At 42.9% G+C, this 23,443-nt stretch overlaps 1 protein-coding gene across 2 annotated transcripts in view; it reads left to right on the top strand.

Annotated features, from left to right (window-relative positions):
- Positions 1 to 23,443, top strand: part of LOC122789777 (consortin-like) — a 1,146,861-nt gene that overhangs the window by 412,382 nt on the left and 711,036 nt on the right. For both annotated transcript variants that reach the window (XM_044057227.1, XM_044057220.1), the window contains 2 exons: positions 4,250 to 4,437; positions 19,832 to 19,862. In XM_044057227.1, coding sequence (XP_043913162.1) covers positions 4,250 to 4,437; positions 19,832 to 19,862 — 219 coding nt within the window. The remainder of the gene's footprint in view (positions 1 to 4,249; positions 4,438 to 19,831; positions 19,863 to 23,443) is intronic.

The raw sequence follows: 23,443 nt of genomic DNA, 5'->3' as shown, positions 1-23,443 counted from the left end.
TCATGATAGCATTAGCCAGACTACACATGAGAAAAATTTAGTGGTACTTAGAGAATTGTTGGACAAAGTACTCTTGGTCCTCCCTTGGATTTCCAGGTACCAGTACTGGTAGTTGTAAAATAGGAGCTGCAATGCTGCAGGGACCAACTGTCGCTGAATCCAAGACTCCCTTTCTCTCTTCAGACCCTAGTCCATTATGTCCATTTGGACTATTCAGATATTGGGTGGCGAGCAGTGTACAAGAGAGTTCAAGTGTAAGGTTTGTGGGGTCCTCACGACATGCTAAAGTACATAAACCTAAAATAGATGTTGGTAGTAATTCATGCCTGAAAAGTTCTTCACCAGTTATGGACTCGGTACTCTCGAGGTCACAGACAACACTGCCATGATGTTGCAGCTGAACAAGCAAGGGGTACAAGGTCATACCCTCTTTGCCAGTTGTCAGTGATGTTCTGTGAGCTGTCTGTTTAGTATTTTCTGACTCTTCAGGCCTTGTATGTTCCAACAGAACAAAACACAGTGACAGGCAGTCTAAACAGATCCTGGACAGACCTTTGCGAGTGGGAGGTACATGTTGAGATCTTCCATGTAGGGAACCCCTCAAGTAGACCTATTCAACTTCTTTAAAAACAGACCACTGAAAAAAAGAAAATTCTTTTTAAGACATCCTTACAGCCGTGGCTCAAACCGTCCTCTTTTAACAAGATGTCATGTTAGATTTTTGTGGATGCCATTTTTCTAGTTGCATACTTTTGACAACTGTTCTCAAAAGATTATACCTCTTCAATAGAGGGTAGTGTCCCCTCTTAGTGGGAGATGTATATTCCCTCCTTCATTTTACTTCTTAATCTGCCTTGAATTTAATTGAAAGATAGTCTCTTGATTTCAGTAACCTACTGAGTGTCTGGCTGCAGTTCCCTTTTTGAGTTTTGTGGTTAAGTCCTGTAAAAAGATCATAGTCTAGTAGCATTCATTCTTGTTTTGCAAGGGCTCCAGAATATATAGTTTGCTTTGCTCTGGTTTGCAGAACAATCTTCCATTTGTTTCTAGACATAATAGGGAATAGGCTTTCGCCCATGTGATCAAACTGTGCCAGCTGTGTGTAAATCCTGTGATACCAACAAACAGTCATGGGTTATTGCTAAATTATGGACAAAACCTATAAGGAGGAAGCAGGGACTGGAGCATGATTTTATTCTCAACTCTTTTTTTCTCCCTAAGAAGTTAAGAGGATGCCACTTGATTCTGGGCCTCAGTACCTCCACACTTAGCTTTTTATATGAAATTTCACATATGATCTTGATTCAAGCCTTGATGCTTCTTACCCAGGAGACTGATGAAAGGAGTTAATAGACATGATGGATGTCTATTAATACCTCAGGGTTTGGTAACCCAATCAGAGATTACTGCTGTTTTACCTAGACAAGTGACATTTTCCATGCAAAATGGTTCCCTTTGGGCTTTTTTGCCTCTGTTGACCTTGAAGCAGAGTCTTCAGCATAACTTTCTTCTGGTTTTCCAGTAATTGGATGTGTGTTAATGACTGCTTCATAGGAGTGTATGGTGGGTGTGGGTGAAACCTGGACTCTCCCATTGCTTCTGTTAGGAGTTAATACTAGCTGGGAAATTTCTGTGCTTACAGTGTAGTGTATTACCACCAGGGGAGGTGTTAGACACAGTCAGTGCTGAGTTGGTCTTCCTGTTGACAGGCTTCAGGAGATCAGTTACTTGGATCTCTCTGAAATGGTTTGTCCACACCTGAACCATGCTGAGTCTGCTACTGCCCAGTGCAACAGTAGTTTTTACTGCTGCCATTACTTATGTGCATGCATGAGTCTTGCAGTGGGTTGTGTAGTGCCATCGTCAAGGCTTCAGTGCCATTATACTGTGAAGAGTTTGCTAATACTGACAGAACATGTTTGTTCCATGGTGTAGTGTTTCTGACCATGCAATTAAAAAAAAAATTTCTTTTTACTTTCCTTTCCTGACCTGCAGATCCAGCATGTTGCTGAAAAGTTTTCTGATTCTGGTAGTTTTCTGAGAATAGGGCCATCTGGCAGTTGACTTGTAGCTCTCATTGAGAAAGTTGTCCTGTCTGAGTTCTGATTCTTCCACCACAGCAAGGGGCATTAGTAGGCAGTGGATGTACTGTCTGTGAACTGGGAAAGAAGGTTCTGGTGCATGTTTTATCAGTTTATATTAGGCATTCATCTTCTTCAAAAGTTGTGGTCAGAAAGGTTAAGGGTTATTATAATTGTCTCCTCATAGCCTTATCCGTTCTATTCATGGCTATTTGGATGTTGCCCTCCCCAGTGCCCATACTGAATGTGCACTGGGGACGCAAGTGCTCTGGAAAGACCCTGTCCTACATTTGATGACCTGGTTCCTCCAGTAGAACTTCTTTAGCCACTGAACTCTGTATTAAAAGTTTTGGAAGTCGTTGGGACTGCCAGAAAGATTTTAAAGCCATGTGTTAGTCAAGTGAAATGGAATCTCTTACTGACCCTCACATTTCTTTCTGCTTCCCCATGAAATCTGTCCTTCTTAACTTTACATATCCATTTGATATAGGTCTCAAGTTATTCCACCCACAGTAGTCACTTCTTTGACTGTTTTAGGACCACATCATTTGGTGGAAGACAGACCTTCAGCTCATCACCAGCTGATGAAACAATCTTTAGAAAGGATTTTTCATTTTGAGTACTCTGTGAAGAATCCATCTCCATCATAGGTCCTTAACTTCATGATTAACATACTGTTTCGTATGTCCATTGAGCCAGCTAGTTCTAAGGACGTGATGTTTTCATCCTGAAAAATGCTGTTATTGACAGTCATCCCATTACTTTCTGAGTCTAATAGATACAGACTTTCATGTATTAAGAACCATGTTTGGTAAGTCATAAAGACCAGGTTTCCCTTTACCCCCTTAGGTGAATCAGTTTTCCCTCTTAAGGAGTGTCCATCACCTCAGATAACTTCCTGATTCTTCAAAAAGTTTGTATCTGTAGACTTTCTTAAGTAGTCCATTCAACTTCTAATATTATTCTGAGAGGTTAAGAATGGGGAGCGTGTGCGTGTTGTAGTCTCTTAATCGCTGGCTGTGATTTTTGCCTGTAAGGTGTGCATAAGTGCAAGCAGATGGAATAGGAAATCATCACTGTCTCTCCTGTTAGGAAGGGTGCTCCCACTGACTAATAATTAGATGCTTCCAAGTAGATAGCTAACTTCAAAAAGTGAATTGGCCTCTGATGGTGCAGTCAGGAGGCAGTGTGTGTGTGTGTGTGTGTGTGTGTGTGTGTGTGTGTGTGTGTGTGTGTGTGTGTGTGTGTGTGTGTGCGCACGCGCGCGCGCGCATGTCTGTGTTGTGGGAGTGATGCCTTCCAATGCATCACTGCTGAAATATTTTCATGGCAGATGTCTGCAGCATTGCCATCCAACTCTTGATGTAAACTTTCAGTAACCGCTGAACCTCTGCTTTATTAGTGTGTCATTTGAAGGGGAAGTCCTTCTGGGCATTTCTTTCTGATGCCTTTTTTGTGCCTGTCATGCTCTTTCTACTATTTCATCTTGGAGAATACTTTCTGGGTTCTACTCAAGTGTTACATTAAGTGTAGAAGACCATCTAAAGTAAGATTTAGGAAGTATGCGGATGCTCGCTTTATCAGTTAATCTTTGTCCGGATCTTCTGCAGTGGCTGCTGCCAGTGCACCAGCCCCTTATGGACTGGTTAATTTTTTATCTGTTACCACAGTGTTCAGTGGAGAGATTTTAAACACAATCTTATACACTTAAAAGTTAGTGTGCTTGTAGTTGTTTTCTTGGAGGTGGAATCCAGTTTGATCTGGGTTCAAGAAGCAGGAACCTTTGGATTGTGCACACTTTTGGAGAAAAGGGGATAACCCTCATGATCATGGAGACTTGAGATTTTTAGAATAACTTGAGAGGGCACATTGTGGAAGTGCCAACATTATACCTATTGCAGATGACACTGTCAAAAGTCAGCTTATAAGGAGACTCTCTGCATGCCTATTATTTGCTTTTTCACTCATTACTTCTGTTGTGCATTTTATGTCATAAACTAGTTAAAATGAGTAAGTATTTTTACATCTTGGCAGCAAAACTTTAAAGACGCTTAATTTTTTGCAATTGGAATTTGTGCTAAAGTGCATTTTTTTTGCTGGTGGATGTACTGTCATTTTTCTGCAGCTGACACTCAATGTGACTTTTTTTTTTTAACTTTGTATCATAGGTAGTACTGCTCTGCTGCTTCCAGGTAATGTTTCTGAAAAACGTATGGTACAAGAAGACAGAAGTCTGGGGGTCCATGGCAACTGTCTGCAGCCTGATGGAAGGAAGTACCTACAAACCTTACAGTCCCTTATGCAGCAATTGTCTCAGAAAACTGATACTAGCATTCTACCGCATTGTCTCCATCAGGTAATACACTGCAACTGATGCTTGACATACAATACTCTGATATAGAAGATCAGTGACTGGGAGACCCATTCTTTCTACTTTCAGTCTGGCCATTTTTCTCTGAAGTGCCTGTGATGATAGGCACATCCACTGTTTTCATGAACACACCATTATGTCATGTACCACTATAGGAGAGCATACTTGGCCCTGATCTCAGCAGTTCTTTTCTCCTGCTTAAATATTTTGGACATTGAGCCTTTTGTTAGTCGTGCTATTCATTTCCTGCAATACTTAAGCCATCTGAGTGCTCGTGGGCTGCCATCTCATAATCTGAGACCCACACAGGTATTCACTGATCTGTTTATTAGAATAAGATGTTAAACACTATTTGATTTGACAGTGTTTTAACCTGTACGTCCAAAGATGCAAAAAGGAGAAATTCTAGGCAGATGTAATATCTCCCAAGATATTATTGGCCAAGAGAGGTTAGAACAGTAATCTGTATAAAGGTGTCTTTTACAGTCTTAGGGTGGTGCTGGAGCACAAGTGACGAATCTATAGACATTGGTCATGTCTGCCTGGAGGCAAGTCCTTCACTGAGGCAGCTTGTGGGCTCATTACAATTCAGATTTCTGTTTGACTAGCAAGGAATTTAGTTCATACTTTTTCTCCTCATCTTTGAATGATGAAGGTTGTATGAGAGGGGCATCCCATTCAATAGTGCACATTGAAATGTCAGAAGCGCCTTTTCCATTGTTGAATGGCTGGAGCGCTGTTGCATCTGACCTGCATTTGGGAACATATTCCCCATATCTCTTGCTGGTGCTTGGTGACTGCGCTTGGGGTCAAAGACTCTTTTGCCAAGGCTTTTCCTTAGACTCCATCAGTTCTGACATTGCCCATAGTGAAGGGGTCCAGGAAGGCCTTACTCTTCAAGACTTGGGTGAGGTCTTTAATGCTAGAGCATCTGCTTTATATCTGAGTTTAGTGCAATATTTGTATATAAGATGTAGATTTATGAGTTTAGAACAGTATCCGTTTGAGCTTAGTACTATCTGTATATACATTCTACCTCTATTCCTAGCCTCTAGCTAGATATTGGTATATCTGTTCATTACTATGTTTCATATTGTATGTATATCTAATGTTTGCTGCATTATGTATTTGCTATTGTATGTATATTCAATTGTTCTTCTTGTACTCTGCTGCTCATTTATTGTTCTGTGGAGCTTTTCTCCCTGGGCGTCAGCTGAAAAAGCACCTGTGTGCAGTTGGAATTTCCTGGTAAATAAATAAGTAAAATAAATAGACTGTTGTTGTATGTTGGGTCTTGGCCTCATGGGTGTGGAATTTTACTCAGAGGGAATACAGTCTGATGTCATCATGAGGCCCCATACAGGCCTTTTCTTTTTTCTGCTTTGCCTCTGTAGCAGGTGCTTTATTGAACATCAGTTCCTCACTGCTCAGCTATCCCAAGTGTATGCATACTGGCCAAATATGGGGTTGTCCATCCTGGATCTTGGCCTAGGAGAAGGACTGCCTCATTTTCTTTGACTGAGGAAATAGTGGCCTGTATGTCCTAGACAAATAAGAGCAGTGTGAGCTTTCTTCCCAGTAGCCTCCTTCTCTCACCCCCACACGATCCTTCATATTCATGAATTCTTACATAGATCAGGCTAATGCACCCATGCCTTTACCCACAAAATGTCTGAATGATTATTTTTTTGGGGCCAGGCAAAAGCCATTTCTGCTGTGGCTAATCACAGGCATCCTTTGGGTGATTTATTTTTTGTTCTGTGTACCTTAGTGTCCTTCCTTAGATAACTGATGCAGTATTCCAGTACTGACGGATTATCTCGCTGAAGTAACATGATATCTGGCTGGCATACCAAAGCCAAAAACTTTCCATACTCTCGTACATTTGGAGTATGATTTAAGTTCAAGGGCTTGGAGGTACATAATCTGATGTAGGAATGTAAAATCCTCAGACTGTCTTGCCACCAGTCCAATTGTCTGCATGTACAGTGTATTCCAGACCTGGGCATGTGGTGGATGTCACTTGCTTGCTTGCACAGGTGATGTAGCCTCTCTGCTATTCGTGTACCTACTTATAAGTGGACAACCATGATTAAGTCTCCAAATGGGACACATTAACTGAAAGTGTACCTTGAGAGATGTTCCTTGACTTACCCCTGAGTGAAGAAAGCTGATATTATCTCTCCATTCCTCTTCCTAACTTTTGACCTCCCCATTGTGTGAATTTCTAATTTAAATTGGGTCTGCTGTGGAAGAAGGTTCTTTGGGCCATTTCACTGGTGGAGGCCGTGCTCAGCATTATTAAAGGTGCAGGCAGAATTACCAGAGTCCTGATTCCTAGGTGCATAGAATGGCTAATATCTTTTACAAGCCCCTTTTGATTGGAGTGAGATCCTTTCAAGCCTACAGGTGCAGACTGTTTGGCAGTCTCTTCTGTTCTTCCTAGATTCCAGAAAGCACAGCACTTTGCTACCTTGCTGCCTGATAAGGAGTCTAAAACCTTGGTGATGGTGGGCAAAAGGGTGTTTTCCCCTGCTGTGTTTAGATCCCGTGTTAGTCTCAGCTGTCCAGATACTAATCCTCCATAGCAGTAGAATAGGTTTTGTCTCTCCTCATCCGCTGCCATCTGGAATGAGCTGGTTAAGATTTTAATGTGGCTTCCATGTGGCCCACAACAGTTATGTATTTGCTGCTGATGCTGTGTTTCTTACAGCAGGCTGAGACCATCTGATCATGATGGCAAAGCTCAAGATTTCCTCCCTAAAGGAAGAGCTTTTTAATGGCATCCTAGGTACCCTTTCCCTGGGAAGGTTCTCATTTTACATGCATTTTAGAATGTGGTTGATAGTCTTCAAATGAGAAAGCAGGCCTTTACCGTGGTCTCTTTGATTCCCCCACCTCAGCCCTTGCATTTTTTTCTAGGATAAGCCAACCCTAAGAAGAAATAAACCCTTAAAACATCAGTGATGTCCTTTAAGTGTTGAGTATTTTTGTCTTCTCCAGCTTGGGTGGCTGGATAGCTGAAGAGATTGACCTGACTTGCCCAGCGGCCACAGTTCTGTCAGTTTGTCCCAGCATGGAGAGACATCACAAAAAACCACTTGGTTCTTGTCATGGTCATGAGTATTCACATTGTAGAGCTCTTAAATCATTCCGCTAAAAGAGCTTCACTCGGAGACCAGGCTGTCTCTGTGGAGTTATTGTAGCAAGCCAAGGGTCTACTCTTTAAAGGAGCTGTAGAGTCTGATGTTCATCGTGTTACCCTGCTGCAGTTATCACACTTGGGTTATCCTGTCGTCAGGCGGTCCCGCAGTCGGCCGGAATTCCAAAGTCTTGGTCCGGCGTCGGTTGCTGTCACTTCTTCCCTGACGTCAGTGTGCCAGGGGTATATATAATGCATCTGACTCCATTTTCTCCAGTCTTTCTTGCCGCGCGGTGCCCGAAGCAGAAGCAAGTTCGCAAGTGCCGGTCGGCCGACTCCTGAGATTTTTGAAGTCGAATTTCAGATCCGAAGTCTTCAATAAAGCTAAGTACCCCGTTGGGGAAACTTTTCTTGCCTCAGACCGATGTCAGAAAAAGTTAACACTTGTACTTCTTGTGGGAAGCAAATACCTCATAAGGATTTTCATTCTTACTACATACCTTGCCTAGGCCCAGACCACGACGTCACTGGTTGACGTTTTTGTGCTAGGTTTAATAAGCGTACTATTAAAAGACGCTTTGACTTCGCATGGCACTACTTCGGTAGAAAATTTAACTACACTATGCCGTCGGAGCAACCGACTACCGGCGTGCACAAAAAACGCAAGGATAAGGACAGGCAGCCTAGACCCAAGCCAGACTCCGAGGCCTCGGCTGGTCCAGTCTCCGGTTCACCGGTCTTCAGTGAGGCTCCGACGCAGCCCCTGACTACCGCAGATCTGGAACCCGAGACCGCTTCGGAGCTTTTGTCGGAAAGTACTAGGCCGACGCAGCCATTTTGTTTAGGCCCTACCGACGACACTGCTGATAAAGATGTCGGTACTGCAGAAACACCTTCGGTTTCTGTAGGCGTCTTCAGACCGACGACGCTCACCATAAAAATGTATCCTAAGACTAAGACTCCTATTAAACCTAAAAAGACTGCACTTCAGTCTCCAGTTCAAGGCCCCATGCCTAAGAAACAGATGCTCAAAATGGCTGAAGATTTGATCTCTTTAATCAGGGGTTCCCAACCCCCACCCGACAAAAGGCCTAGACAAGAGGAAGATTATGCCTCCTCTGAACAAGTGTCTATTTCCTCAGGCTCCTCTGAGGACCAAGATTACTCCTTCTCCCCTTATGAAGATTCTGATGCTGAGGATTCTATTCCCTCAGCTTCTCCTCCTGAAGACTACTCCTTTGGGGAAACTTTACACACTATGAGAGGACATTTTCATTGGGAAGGTCAGGACTACTTTGACTCAAAGAAAAGGCTCAGAGAGTTTCTTTTACTCCCCCAGCACAGACCACTTGCCATTTCCCCAGTTTTAGACATTGTGGATGATGTTTACTTAGAATCCAGTTTGAACCCAGATTCTTTGCCTCCTGCTCCAGCCAAACCTGACAGATACTATAGAGTGCCTGATTCCCACAAATTCCTTTATAAAAGCCCTGTTGCTGATCCTGAGACCATCACCCAGGGTCCCAAAGGGGCTAAGGCTTCTATGGCAAAAAATCCAGTACCCTCTGAAAGGGACTCCAGAGCACTAGACAGGTGGGGGAAAAAGGTTTACACCTCAGCCACTCTAGCTATGAGGGCACTAAATTGCCAATTCCACATGCTAAAATATCAGCAATTTCTAATGTCTCAGTTAAAACAAAAAATGAGCACACTCCCTCAGCAGTCTGAATTGAAAGAAATGCAGGATCTCTTGCATGCAACTGAACAGGTGGGCAAACATACTTTACAATGTGGGTTTGATTCTTTGGAGGCTTCCTGCAGAGCAGCTGTCACTGGGTCTGTTATACGTAGGCATGCTTGTTTGAAGGAACAAACTCTGCCTGATCATGTTAAAGCAAAGCTTCTAGATGCTCCCTTACAACAGGATGTTCTTTTCAGAGTTAAAGCAGAAGAAGTCTTAAAGAAAATGGAGGATAAGGCAAAATCTATGCAGACAGTCAAAGATTTTCTACAGGTACAGCCCCCTCGCTTCAGCAGAAATTGGCCAACAAAAAATTGGTCCTTTCCAGCTACTGACAGACCACAGAGGGGTAAATACAGATGCCCAAGAGGCAGAGGACAACCACAAGGCCAGTACAAACCTCGACAATGGGGCACTGCAACACAGAAGGGAGGAGAAGACAGGTCCCAGACTACCAGAAGGCAAACTCAATGACTTGCACCTCATCTGGCCAAACAACACTCTCTTGACAGCCCCCTTGGGAGGAAAACTCGCACTTTTTTCAGACAACTGGCACATTGTCACAAAGGACAAATGGGTCCTAGACATAATTTCACGAGGATACAGATTCCATTTTCACACCTTGCCAATGAAAAGAGGAATGCCAAACCTGCCACAAAATCAATGGGCAGAGGCACAAAAATAAATTACAGCTCTCATGGACATGAGAGCCATTCAACTGGTACCTACTCCAGAGCAAGGCCAAGGATTTTACTCAAGACTCTTTCTAGTTCCCAGAATGGACAATGCCTGGAGACCAATTCTGGACCTTTCACTTCTAAACACCTTCTTACAAGTACCCAAATTCAAGATGCTAACACTACAGCAGCTTCTTCCCATGTTGGGCAAGAAAGCATGGCTAGTAACGTTGGACCTCAAGGAGGCTTACCTGCCTGTCCCTATCAGACAAAGTTGCAGAAGATACCTCCGCTTCATTGCAGGTTCAACCCATTACCAATTCTCTGCATGCCCTTTGGCTTATCTACTGCGCCCAGGGTCTTCACAAAATGCTTGGCACCAGTAATTGCATACTGCAGAAAAGAGGAATTCAAATATACCCATACCTGGACGACTGCTTCATCCAAGCAGAAAGCAAGGACATACTCTTACAACATCTGGCTTTTGTAAAACATCTTCTAAGTTGCCTGGGGTACACAGTAAATAAAAAGAAATCAAAACTAGTACCCTCACAAAATATGATATTTCTGGGTGCCAGCTTGAATACAACGGCCCAGAAGGCTTACCTGACGCCAGACAAACAACTACAACTGACTCAATATTTCAAAACAATGGCAACAAAGATCCAACTACCTGCAAGAAAAATTCTGCAGGCCTTGGGCTTCATGGCATCTTGCATACTGCTAATACCATTTGCAAAGCTGCATATGATGAAATTACAGTGGTACCTAAAAAGCGTATGATCTCAACACAGCCACAGCTTGGACACAATAATATCTGTCATTCCCTGCCTACAGGAGTTTCTATGGTGATCACAGGCATGCCACCTCAACCAGGGTCAGCAATTCACCTTGCCCCCAGCCAGGCAAACTATGACAACAGATGCATCGGACTACGCCTGGGGGGCACACATGGCAGGACAGTGCGTTCAAGGCATATGGACTGCAGATCAAAGGAATCTGCACATCAATCAAAAAGAGATGCTAGCTGTACAGAATGCTCTGACAGCCTTCAAGAATCTATTTCATCCAGGACAACTTACAATAAGGACGGACAACACCATAGTAATGTGGTACATAAACAAACAAGTGGGTACACACTCCTACCCTCTATGCATGTAAGCAATGACCTTGTGGAACACAGCTCTGGCTTACCAAGTTCAGTTACAAGCTCAATTCCTGCCAGGAAAAATGAACACATTGGCAGATGACCTCAGCAGAAACATCATGGATCCCCACGAGTGGAAACTGGATCCACAAGTATTTGCAATGATAACTCAAAAATGGGGCCTTCCAGACATAGACCTGTTTGCCAGTCCTCAAAACTATCAACTAACAAAATTTTGTACAAGGACACTTCACCATCAAGCTTGGAAAGTGGACGCACTCTCATTCAGTTGGAAAAACCTGACAGTATATGCCTTCCCTCCATTGCCTCTCCTCACAAAGGTGCTTCTGAAAGTCAGAAAGGAGAGACCACGACTGATACTCATAGCCCCAGACTGGCCACGCCAGCACTGGTGCCCACTATTGAGGAATATGGCCCAGGGACCACCTTGGATTTTACCACAAATTGCCCATTTGCTCACACAGCAAAACAATCAGATTCTTCACAGCCAGCTCAAAACCTTAAATCTGGCTGCATGGCAAATCACTTAAGCATCCAGCCAGTGATGGATGTTATTCTGGAAGCTAGGAGGCCCAGCACCAGGAAGGCCTATTCGGATAAATGGAAAAAGGTTTTGCACCTGGAACCAAGCTAAAGGCCAAAACACACTTCAGCCTCACATGCCTCAGATTCTACAGTATTTAACTGAGATGTTGCACAAAGGACTTTCTTTTTCTTCCATTAAAATCCATGCATCAGCTATTTCAGCCCACTACAACACGGATCCACCCTTATTTTCGCATCCACTTCTAAGGCAGTTTCTCAGAGGGGCAAAAAACATTAGGCCCCCCAGGAGAGCACCCACACCAACATGGGACCTCAATTTTGTTCTGGAAAAACTTACGCTACCTCCCTTTGAACCAGCTTTCTCTGCAGATCTACAGTTTCTATCATGGGAGACTGCCCTGCTGCTAGCAATAACTTCAGCTAGAAGAGTCTCAGAGCTGCAGGCACTAATGGCAGTGGAACCTTTCCTCATTTTCCATCAAGACAGAGTTGCACTGGGAACTAATCCTTCCTTGATGGCTAGGGTGGGTTCCAGTGTGGCTTTAAATCAAACCATCCACTTACCCACCTTCTTCCCAAATCCACAGAATAAAGGAGAAAGACTCCTGCATTCCTTGGACATTCACAGGCAACTTCGTTACTACTTGGATAAAACTAAGGCTTTCAGAAAATCTGACCAGCTCTTTGTATCCTATGCTACAGCTTCACAAGGGAAGGCTATATCAAAACAAACCATTTCCAAATGGATAGGACATTGCATTTGTTTTTGCTATACCCATCATGGAAAACCAGTTCCTGCTACCATTAGGCCCCACTCTACCAGGGCAACAGCTACATCTACAGCCTTCCTCAGGGGGGTTCCAACCAAGGAGATTTTGGAAGCTGCAACTTGGAGTTCAGTACACACCTTTACCAAACACTATCACTTACCTCTTTACTCTAAGACTAGAGCTGGCTTCACAGGGCCTCCTAGCCTCCTCTAACCCTCTATAACTCCTCCACCCATCCTTAGCTTTGGGATTCTACCCAAGTGTGATGACTGCAGCAGGGTAACATGATGAACATAGTACAGTTTTGTACCTACCATAAATGTAGATGTTCGAGTGTACACCCTACTGCAGTCCAGGTTACCCTCCCTCCATCCCCTCTGATCTAACTGGCTAAATCTCTACAGTACCTTCCTGATGTATTTGCTTATAGCTAGATGGATTTTGTGTTTGTGCAAAAATTACTTAATTTGGTACTAATTACTGACCACCTTTTTGGGGGCACCTGACATCTGGGGCAAGAAAAACTGAAGAAAATGGCATCTGATGCATTATATATACCCCTGGCGCACTGACGTCAGGGAAGAAGCGACAGCAACCGACGCCGGACCAAGACTTTGGAATTCCAGCCGACTGCGGGACCACCTGCCGACAGGATAACCCAAGTGTGATGACTGCAGCAGGGTGTACACTCGAACATCTACATTTATGGTAGGTACAAAACTGTACTTTCTGCTTTGGTATTTGACCAGAAGGTTTACTCCCACTTTTGGACCTCAGTAACTTCAGCAAGCACGTCTGGATTGTCACATTTCAGATGGTGACTTTCCAGGGGTTATATCCTGGATGACGGCACTGGACACGTTTGACACATTTGAACATGTCAAACTCTGGCTTCATACAGGAAATTTCTTCACCTTTTCACTTACTCTAGGGCATAATTTTCATTTCAGAGTGCTACTACTTGATCTACCATCTTCTTTCAGAATGGCTACGAGAGTGCAAACCACTGAAGCAGAGGCCTTGTAAAACAAGAAATTGTGGAACTAATGAACCATGGAGGATTGGAATCTGGACAGCTTTACTTGGTGGACACATTAAATAACTTCCATGTAGCTTCCCTGGCTTGGGGGGGCTTCTGTGATTGTAGCCCCCAGAGGAGTCCATCATGATCCCAGCTCATCACATTACCTTTATGTGTGTGAAATTGGACACTGTCCCATGTTGAGCATTCCTGCCCATATTAAGGGTCCAGAAGACTACATATTTGGAAGCCTAGGTAAGAATTCTGTGAAAGTTCCAAGCATAAACTACCTCACATCTTCTGGGCTTGGCAGCAGCAAGTATCCTTCAGAATATGCTTTGCTTACCTGAAGATGCTGGTCTTGTAGTGGACTGTGAGTTGCCAGTAACTCTAGGGAACTGGCATGTGCTCATTAATGTTCTTGTAGTATCAGACCCTTGTCAGTGAGCCCTGAAGTGGTGGACAGACTCAAAATTCTCATTTCAAGCTTTTCATTCCTGCAGCTGAGCTTGTTGCAGGTTTTTTTTGACAGATGCTTTACTTGCAGGGTGAAGAACCACTCCTTTGCCCTTCTCCGAAGGGACTTCTGTACACTGCTTAGAGCTGAGGACAGTGCTTCATGCCATGTAAGCTGTGGAGGGACTGCTGAGACCAGAGCCCCTCCTGTTTTGGGCTGCCAATGAAACCCTTGTGTTGTACCCAAACTAGCAGGTTGGTGTACACTCATAAACCCTAGCAGAGAGGCACTGTGATTCTGGTAGTTGGCCATAGACTGGGACACCACATTCTGTCTTAATTGCATTCCAGGAGTCATAAACATCTTGGTAGACTCCCCGACTCTGACCTTCAGGCTTTTGGCTGGAGCTGAAGATTTGGAAGTCTTGTGTGATCATTCTTTCTGGAGTAGGGCACCCCCCCAGGCTGACCTGTTTGACATATGGAAGAGTGTAGTCTTTCCTGTATTCTGTTCAGTGCATTTGAGCAAAGGGTGAAGTTGATGGTGGAAGTTTGTTCTCTTTTTGTGACAGGAGAGATTAATGTATGCTTTCAACTGTTCCATCTGACTCAGTGCCCATTCAGAAAATGCAGGGAAGAAAGCTTATCCTGTTTGATGTCTGATGACTGAGGAGGCTATAACTAGCCTGAGTGTTTTGAGTCCTTAACTGCATGAAGTGTTCACAGTACAAATCAAGGAAGCCTCCGTTGAGTGTGGTGACAGCTTGCTTCACCTCAGGTTACATTTTCTGGTTTGGATTCCATAATTCCACTGTTCCTTATGGCTGAGGTGTCAGAGGTGATTGAGGCCACTAGAAAGTGTTCTGTTATATATGTGTTCTATAGTTTTAATGCTTATGATCTAACTGTTGCATGTCATGTGGTATGGCCTCTAGAGGAGTCTTAGTTGACATGTATACCTTAGAGAGGTTAAGTCATTTACTTTCATGTCTTTTTAACTTATTAGGCCTCCCGATGTAGTGTGGTGTCAGTGTTAAAGAAATAGTTGCAGGGCTGGAGAAATGCTGTCTGCAGAAGTGAAGACATACACTTGTCTTCAAGAGTTAAAATATAAAAGTGTAACACTCACCAGTAAAACTGTTGAAATGAAACCGCCAAGAATTATTTCACTATTATGAAACTTATACAAAAATAGGAAACTTTTGGATCCAGAATTTCAGTTTATTTTTCATTCCGAGTGGGTTGGCTAAGAAGACTGAAAAGGTTCAGTGTGCTGCATGCATGTTGCTGTGGGAAAAGCCTTTAAGTATTTATCTTTTCTTTTATTGAAGAAGACAGAAGGGCAGTGCAAAGGGAGATGTACATGAATTATGGTGAGCCTAGACACAGTTTGTCATTGTTTTTGCTGTTTGCACTTTCCAAGAGCACAAGGCCCTGCAGAGATTATAGATGCTTATGAAACTTATATAAACTGAAGTACAAAGCCAAAGACTGTCAATTTGGTGAGTTGCACAAGTCTCTGCCAAAAGACGAATCAGTTTGTGATAGAAGAAATGATGAAGTCAGGCTGTTGGTAATAGGCTTGGTCTTATAAAAAGTTGTGAATGTGTGAAGACCAAGTGCAACTACTAGTAAACAGTTAAATGACTGAACTAAGAAAATGGATACGTTTAAAATAAACTTTTTGTTTTCATATATTGCAGAAGTACATAATGGATATGAAAAGCAGATCCTTGTGGCAGTGCAGTGTAGCAAACATTCACGCTAGAGAAATAGATTGAGTACTTTTAATTTAAGCCTGATGCATTTTTTATGTGTGGCAATCAGAATGACAGTAAGAGACTTTGTCCTGCATTTAATCAGTTTTTTGCAAATTGTTTGCTGGAAAAGAATATTTTGCTGAAAGGCGCATAAGAAGAAACAAGTGTTTTCAAAAGAATGTGCTTGTTGTTCAACAGAAATTTTAGAAAGAAGCTGTTTGTGTGTACTATGGAATTTCATTACTGACCAGCTTGTTCATCTCCCACTTCTAGAATATTAGTTTTGTGTTTGGTAAGTGGAGCTTCATGGCTTTGAAGTTTAACTTTAAGAAAAACTTTTTTTGGTGGCCATCACAGCCGCCCACAGGATCTTGGTGCTTCAGGCCCTTATTTGTATGGAATAATATATATATATATATATATATATATATATATATATATATATATATATATATAAAACTCACATTTCCTTCCAAAAGTGGCATCACAGTTAACCTCAAACCATTCCGTTTGTGTGCCTGTTTTCTTTTCAGGTATAGAAATTGTGGACATGCCCTTCATTTGTTTTTATATGTGTACTGCCAGATTAGGTTTTTTTCTGGTGTGGGTTCATCAGCTCTGGAAGACTGAATAGCTCCTCTTTTCTCTTGCTGCAAGAAGGAACTGGCATTTCTCAAGCTGCCCCGTTCTATGTAGATTGCTAACTGCATTATATTTTATAAGGCAACCAGGTGCCAGCTGAAAAAGACTTGCCTTCAAAAGACATTCCTTCAGAGGTGTGGCTTCTTCCATTGCTTTGCCTTCATAAACCAGACTGAAGGCACAGATGAGTAAAGCCCTGATTATGGTTCAGATGACTGTGGTATCTGGCAGAGCAGGCACAGCGAACAGATGGGCATGCCCATCATGGTAGGCAGATGTACTGACTAGGGATGGATCTCTTGGCTTCGAGAGATCACTGGGCTGACATGTGGGATGTTTGAGGAGGTGTGACTGCTCTGTGGCCCAGGACTGCATGCTGTTTGGTTATTCCTCATTGCTTGCCCATCCTAACAGCGTAACATGTAGGTATTAGGGCTTGGAGAAAAATGCTTGTTGTAGTGACCTGCATGTGACTCTGTCTGCTCTGGTTGAGTTCTGTGTCCATTACCCCATCTAACAGCAGTAGTCTCAGTATTGGAGAGGGGGTGTTACTGTTTGCAAGAATGGCTTACTCTGTTCCCTTCTTCCTACCTCCCCAGTAGGGACTGGAGGCAGTTGGATTCATAAGGAGGAGAAGTGAAGCAGCTGATTTATCTGAAAAGACTGAGACTCAAAACACCTAAAAGGCACAGTAAAAAAAAAAAAAAAAGGCCGTCTTTTTTTTCACAGTGGTACAAGCACTCCTGTACCCCCTATACCCATTGCAACTTACATATATCAAGTCTGAGATTGCAGAAATGTGGGGAAAGGGCAAATTCCTCCTACGTGCTGTACCGTCACCTCCCACAAAGTGATACTGGCATTCTGTAATCATATGTGTATTTGAGCGCTTGTGCTGGCATTAAACATGTGCGATTTTTCAAACATTCTACTATTTATAATGTTATATTGATTCATAGGTTCATAGGTAGGTACTAGGCTATCTGCCCGAAGGCATTTATAAGCCTAGCCAGAATGTGTTGGCTTTCTCCTCCCCCTTAGATTAGTTCCCTGTGCCTCTGTCCAGCAGAGCCACTGAAGTGATCCCCGGGGTAAACTTTCTGTTTCCCATCCACTCGTCAAGGTTTCTCTTGAAGAGTGTTAGCGAGGAGCTCTGCCTAATGTAGATTGGAATCTTGTTCCAAAGCATGGGAAGTCTCAGGGACAGGAATCTATCCCTCCAGCACGTCCTATTTATTGTTGTGGTGAGGTTTAGATCCCTAGAGCGTGTGGCTCGAGGGGATATTGTGTACATTACAGGTACTTAGCCTTGGTGACCTGCACAGGGTACATCTGTGTTAAAGTTTACATTATTCCTACCAAGCATTTCTTGACTTGTGTTATACATTTTTGTATCATATTTGTATGCTTTTTGTTACTTTTTTGTATTTATATTTTACTGTTGTAACCGGAGTTTTTCTCCCCAGGCCTCTGCTGAAAAAGGACGTGTCCAGTCAGACTTTCCCGGTAAACAAATGTAAAATAAAATAAATAAACAAATTTCACCGCTTTTCATATGGTTACATCATAAAGGTTTAACATGTTAAAATGTTGACACACAAAAGACTGACTAAAATGTTTTGAACATTCATTTTACTGATGACACAAACGGTCAAAAGAAAATCAGATTCCTTTTGCAATCTACAAACCATAACCGTACCGCACCATAAAGACCAAAAATGTCTGAGCAGTAATAGTGTTGTGGAAAGGGTTTTTCTAAGGTAAGTTGTACAGTCAGGGTTAGTGTTAATGGTAGAGTTAGGATTAGGGTTATGATACATTACCAAGGTGGAACTGGGGGTGCTTCTCGGTCCACCTTGGTAATGTGTGCTAACCCTATACTTAATCTTGTCGTTAACCCTAACCGTACACCTTACCTTAGAAAAACCCTTTTCATAATGCTGCCACTACATAATCATGTACACACACAAACACAGCTTTAACTCTATCACCTTACCTAGCCCCTACTCTAACCCTAATTTGCAGGCACTTGTACACACACAATAAATATATCCCCTTCCCTAACCTTTACTGTAGCCCTAAACCACATAAACCTGCACATACACTAAACCTATCCCGTTTCCTAACCCTTCCTTTAACACTAACCTACACACACTTGCCCTCACGCTACCACTCTTAGTATACTCCCACTTACCTTTGCTGGTAAAGCACACATTTGTTAACTGTTGCTTGGTTTGCTATTCACACACGACACTACTTTATACTCTTTCGATAAAACATAGTGCACCCATTATGGGTTGTGTACATTTGGTTGAACTTTCCTTTGGACAAAGGATTTTCTGATATCAGAACTAGTCAAATGTTCCCTTTGTTGAATGCAGGAATAGTCAAAGTGTGCAATACTGAACATTTAGTTTGTTGGAGTGGTTAGTAATAGCAAAGCTGTTTTTTACGACGGAAGTTTCAACATTGAGGTTTTGTGTGTGTGCAGGTTATGGTTAGACCAAGGAGTAGGGAAGAGACTAGATGTTTTCATAAGCTTGGGTACTGGTATGTTTGAAGTGCATGTCTGTCTCTTGTTCAGTGGTATTTGTTATGTAAAGGATGTTTAGTTCCCTCATTTTTAAGGTTGGGATGTTAGGGTCAGGGTTAGACTTAGCTCACAAGTAAGGTGGTACAGGGGTGTCTGCTAACCCTAACACTACCTATTAAGGTACTAAAACTCTTTCCCTAACAGTATCGGTAGAGAGATTATGTCTGCAAACTGTGATAATTTTGCAACAATTTGAGAAAGGAAACTATTTTCCTTTGTTTTAATTGTGATTTGTGGAAATAGCATTTTGACAGAGGGTAAGTACAATTGTGTAAGCCTACAAGTGCCCCTTTTCAGTCGTGACCTGAGAGCACCATCTAGGTGACTTATTCAAAGAGTTGTACAGGAGTCAAATGGAGGTGGATATCAAATCCTGTACCCTTGTCTACTGATAGCAGTTTAACAGCTCAGAGCTATACATCTGTGCAGATATATAGCTGTTCATATAATACATATTGCACTCACAGACACACAGACACACACACACACACACACACACACACACACACACACACACACACACACACACACACACACACACACACACACTTTGTGTGTTTAACATACAGCTTCAGCATCTCTACTACAACTTACGGTGATGTAATGCGCATGTGGGAGATCTTTATCTGGATACAGTTCAGAATCACTTTGCCAGTGTATATGGTCTACTAAGTAAATTTCTGTGACATCTAGTTACCTGCATATTGCACTGCTGAATTAATTTTGATTAAAAATGAAATCACTGATGATATCACTACTGATTGGACTGCTTGTGTGTTATGAGGACCTCTGATACTTCAAATCGGTTGTGAATATTTTAGACTGATGGGTGATTAATACCCCTCTCTTTTTGTCCTTCACAGATAGCAGAGGCATATTTCCAAGAGCAGAAATGTATCCTTTTATTGCATTCATTTAATTTATTTCACTTTGAAGTAGTCTGGACTGTGTTGCATTGGCTGGATTATACAATCTGTGTTCTCTCAAACATCTGAAGTAAATGCATTGTTGTTTTGGCATTCCTGTGTATTTCATTAAAAAGTGAAACAGGTAAAATAATGTCAGTAAGTTTACATTTAGTATGCTAATGGAAGCTTATCATTGATTTACTAAAATCTGTTTGTTGCATTCATTTTCGTCATGTTTCTGTAGCAGAATGAAATTATTGAGTTGACAGCAGGGTTGCAGACAACAAAGGTCATTATGTAAAACATTAAATCTTTTGAAGTAAAGGCCCATGAATATATAAGTAAGTTACCTCTTAAGGACATACCAGAGTTTCAGGTACATGGCTTCTGAATTCCCATGACTTTTTACTTTTTTTTATTTTTTTAAGTGTTTATGGGTACAAACCCCACTAGCTGTATTCATGCATGTTTCAGTTTTTTTTTTGGCCTTGTCAGTACATCAGAAGTGGATTGTTTGGCTGTACTTTAAAACACGGTGCTTAAAATCAAGCCTGATGTCCAGAAAGATTAGGATGCTTGCAAAATATTCCAAATAACATCCAAACCAAGGGGTAAAAAAGTTGCACAGATAAAACTGTTCAGTAAAAACTGCAAGAAAGACCCAACCAAGCTAGAGTTTCGCTGTGTAAAACCGTAAACCTTCTGTAGTGAAGGCCCATAGGATGTATGCAAATGCTCCCTTAAGGACATAAAGACTTAAAAACTAGAATGTAAAAAGTCTTAGGCATTCAGAAGCCACATAACTGAAACAATGGTATGTCTTTACAACTCTTATTTGTTGCAAGAGGATGAAGGGATGGGCCCAAGAATATTCATGTTCGTATGTTTAGCAAATCACATCATAGAACATATATATATATATATATATATATATATATATATATATGTATATATATATATATAGGGGAAAATGAGGGATTATCAGATATTTTATGAATGGTGATTGGTGGAGAAGGTGAACCAAACCAAAGATTCTTCAAGGAGGGCTAAGTCATACGTGAGGTGATATGGTAAGACTATATGATGTTTTTCATTTGTCACTGTTGCAGTCATCACCTGTGGGTTATCCCTGCTGTGGTAGCCCTCGGCCAGCCCGAATACCAGAATCAGTCTTTTTCTGCATCGGCTGCTGTCGCCAGGTCGTCAGTGGTATAAAGCAAGGCAGCCGATGAAATTGCATCAGTCTTTCTTGCCGTGGAGCCCGTAGCAGAAGCAGTTTGCAAATGTGCCGGTCGGTCGCTACCAGAGTTTGAATTTCAGCTGAAAACGTCTAAAGCTAAGTACCCTGTTGGGGATCCTTTTTTCTTGCACTAACCAATGTCTGAAAAAGTTAACAGTTGTCTCGCCTGTGGGAAGCACTTCCCACACTGAGACTTCCATTCATACTGCGTCACTTGTTTAAGCCTAGACTATGATGTCCCCAGTTGCTGCTTCTGTGCTCTCTTTAACATGAGAACCATTCGCCGTAGAGATGTTATTATAGACAGGTATTTTCGTCTTCCGTTTTCGCATTCTGAAATGGTGTCCATCAGCCAACAATCCATGGACATTCCGAAAAAATGCAGAGATAAAGATAGAGATAGAGACAGACCACATAAGGCTAAGCCTTCTGACAACTCTACCATTAAGCAGGTCATCAGTTTTCCGGAATTCAGTGAGGCGCTTTTGCAGCCCCTGATGCCCGATTCAATATGTACACAGGCCTCTTCCAAGACCCTTTCGGAGTCCGGTATGCCGCAGAAATCTTCTTTGTCTTCTGAGGCTATGGCTGTCTCTGCCTCGGTTGGGTCCAGAGCCGCGACGCAGGCACCGGCTTCCGAGGAAGCCTCTCACACTACTGAATCTAGACAAAAAAGTCATCTCATCTGACTACCATTTTTCTCAGACCGACAGATACTCTTGGGCCTAGAAACCAGGCCACTCCTAGAAAATCTGCCTCTAGCCACCGTCTTGCTCCTGCTCCACCACCCCAAGCCCAAATGCTTAAAATGGCAGAGGATCTCATTTCCCTTATCAGGGGTAGTCAGGCCACAACTTCTAAAAGGAAAAGACACCCTTCCCCAGAAATTATGACAGAACAGGATTCTGAGGAATCTGACTATTCAGATTTTGAAGAGGAACAACAACCTCTGACTGCTTATGAGGATTCAGATGCAGAGGAATCCATTCCTTCTGCCTCCCCACTAGAAGACCTTTTTTTTGGGGAAACCCTTCACACCCTCAGGGAACATTTCCAATGGGAATCTCATGATTTCCTCCAGTCTAAGAAAAGACTTAGAGAGTTTCTGGACCTGCCCCAGCACAGACCCATGGCCATCCCTCCTAGTTTAGAAGTGGTGGATGATGTTTTCCATGAATCCAGCTTAGCCCCTGATGCCCTCCTACCTGCTCCCAGTAAACATGACAGGTATTACAGAGTACCGGATTCTCACAAATACCTGTACAGAAATCCTGCTGCAGACCCGGAGGTCATCACACAGGGACCAAAAGGAGCTAAGATTAGATGTTCATCGTGCATACAGCTGCAGTCATTACAGATGGGTTCTCTGCCGTCAGGCGGATCCTCGGTCGGCCGAATTCCAAAGTCTAGGTCCGGCGTCGGTTGTTGTCGCTTTCTTTCCTGACATCAGTGCGACAGGGGTATATAAGACACAGCCGACGTCATTTTCTTCTGTCTTTTTGCCGCGGTGCCGGCAGAAGCAGTTCGCAAGTGCCGGTCGGCCAGCTCCTGAAATTACGAAAATTTGGAAACCGAAGTCTTCTTTAAAGCTAAGTACCCGTTGAAACTTTTCTTGCCTTTGACCGATGTCAGACAAAGTTAACAATTGTATTTCTTGTGGGAAGCAAATACCGCATAAGGATTCCCATTCCCTCTGTATACCTTGCTTAGGCCCAGACCACGACGTCTCGGGCTGTCGCTTTTGTGCTACTTTCAATAAATGCACTATTAAGCGTCGGGCGGAGTTCGCCCAGCACTTTTTTGGTAAAACTTTTAATTATAAGATGTCGGAGGCTCCGACTACCGTTTTGTCTAAAACACGCAAGGACAAAGACTGACACGCGAGGTCCGTGGTCTCCACCGACACCACGCCAAAACCGGCTACACGTGGTCCGGTTCTCAGGGAGGCGCCTACGCAGCCCATGACTACCGACGGCCCTTCTCTGGCGGTGTCTTCTGTAACCGAGACCGCAGGTTCCTCGGCCCACACCTTGACTACAGCTACAGAAGCCACTGTGAGTGTTGAGCCTCTTAATGTGGACAGGTCCATTTCCACCCATGGTGTCTTCAGACCTTCTTCTTCCTTTTCCATAAAGGCCTTTACTAAGTCTAAATCAGCCATGCATCCCAAGAGGCCTGTTGCACAGGGCCCATCTCCAGGCCCCATGCCTAAAAAACAAATGCTCAAAATGGCTGAGGATTTAATTACTCTTATCAAGGGTTCCTAACCCCCTCCAGACAAGAGACCCAGAGTGGAGGAAGATTCTCCCTCTTCCGACCAGGGCTCC

Source organism: Protopterus annectens, chromosome 1.part2 (assembly GCF_019279795.1).
Source record: "Protopterus annectens isolate FY-2018-M chromosome 1.part2, PAN1.0, whole genome shotgun sequence".
Classification (NCBI taxonomy): domain Eukaryota; kingdom Metazoa; phylum Chordata; order Ceratodontiformes; family Protopteridae; genus Protopterus; species Protopterus annectens.
This window is presented reverse-complemented; position numbering and strand designations above follow the sequence as displayed.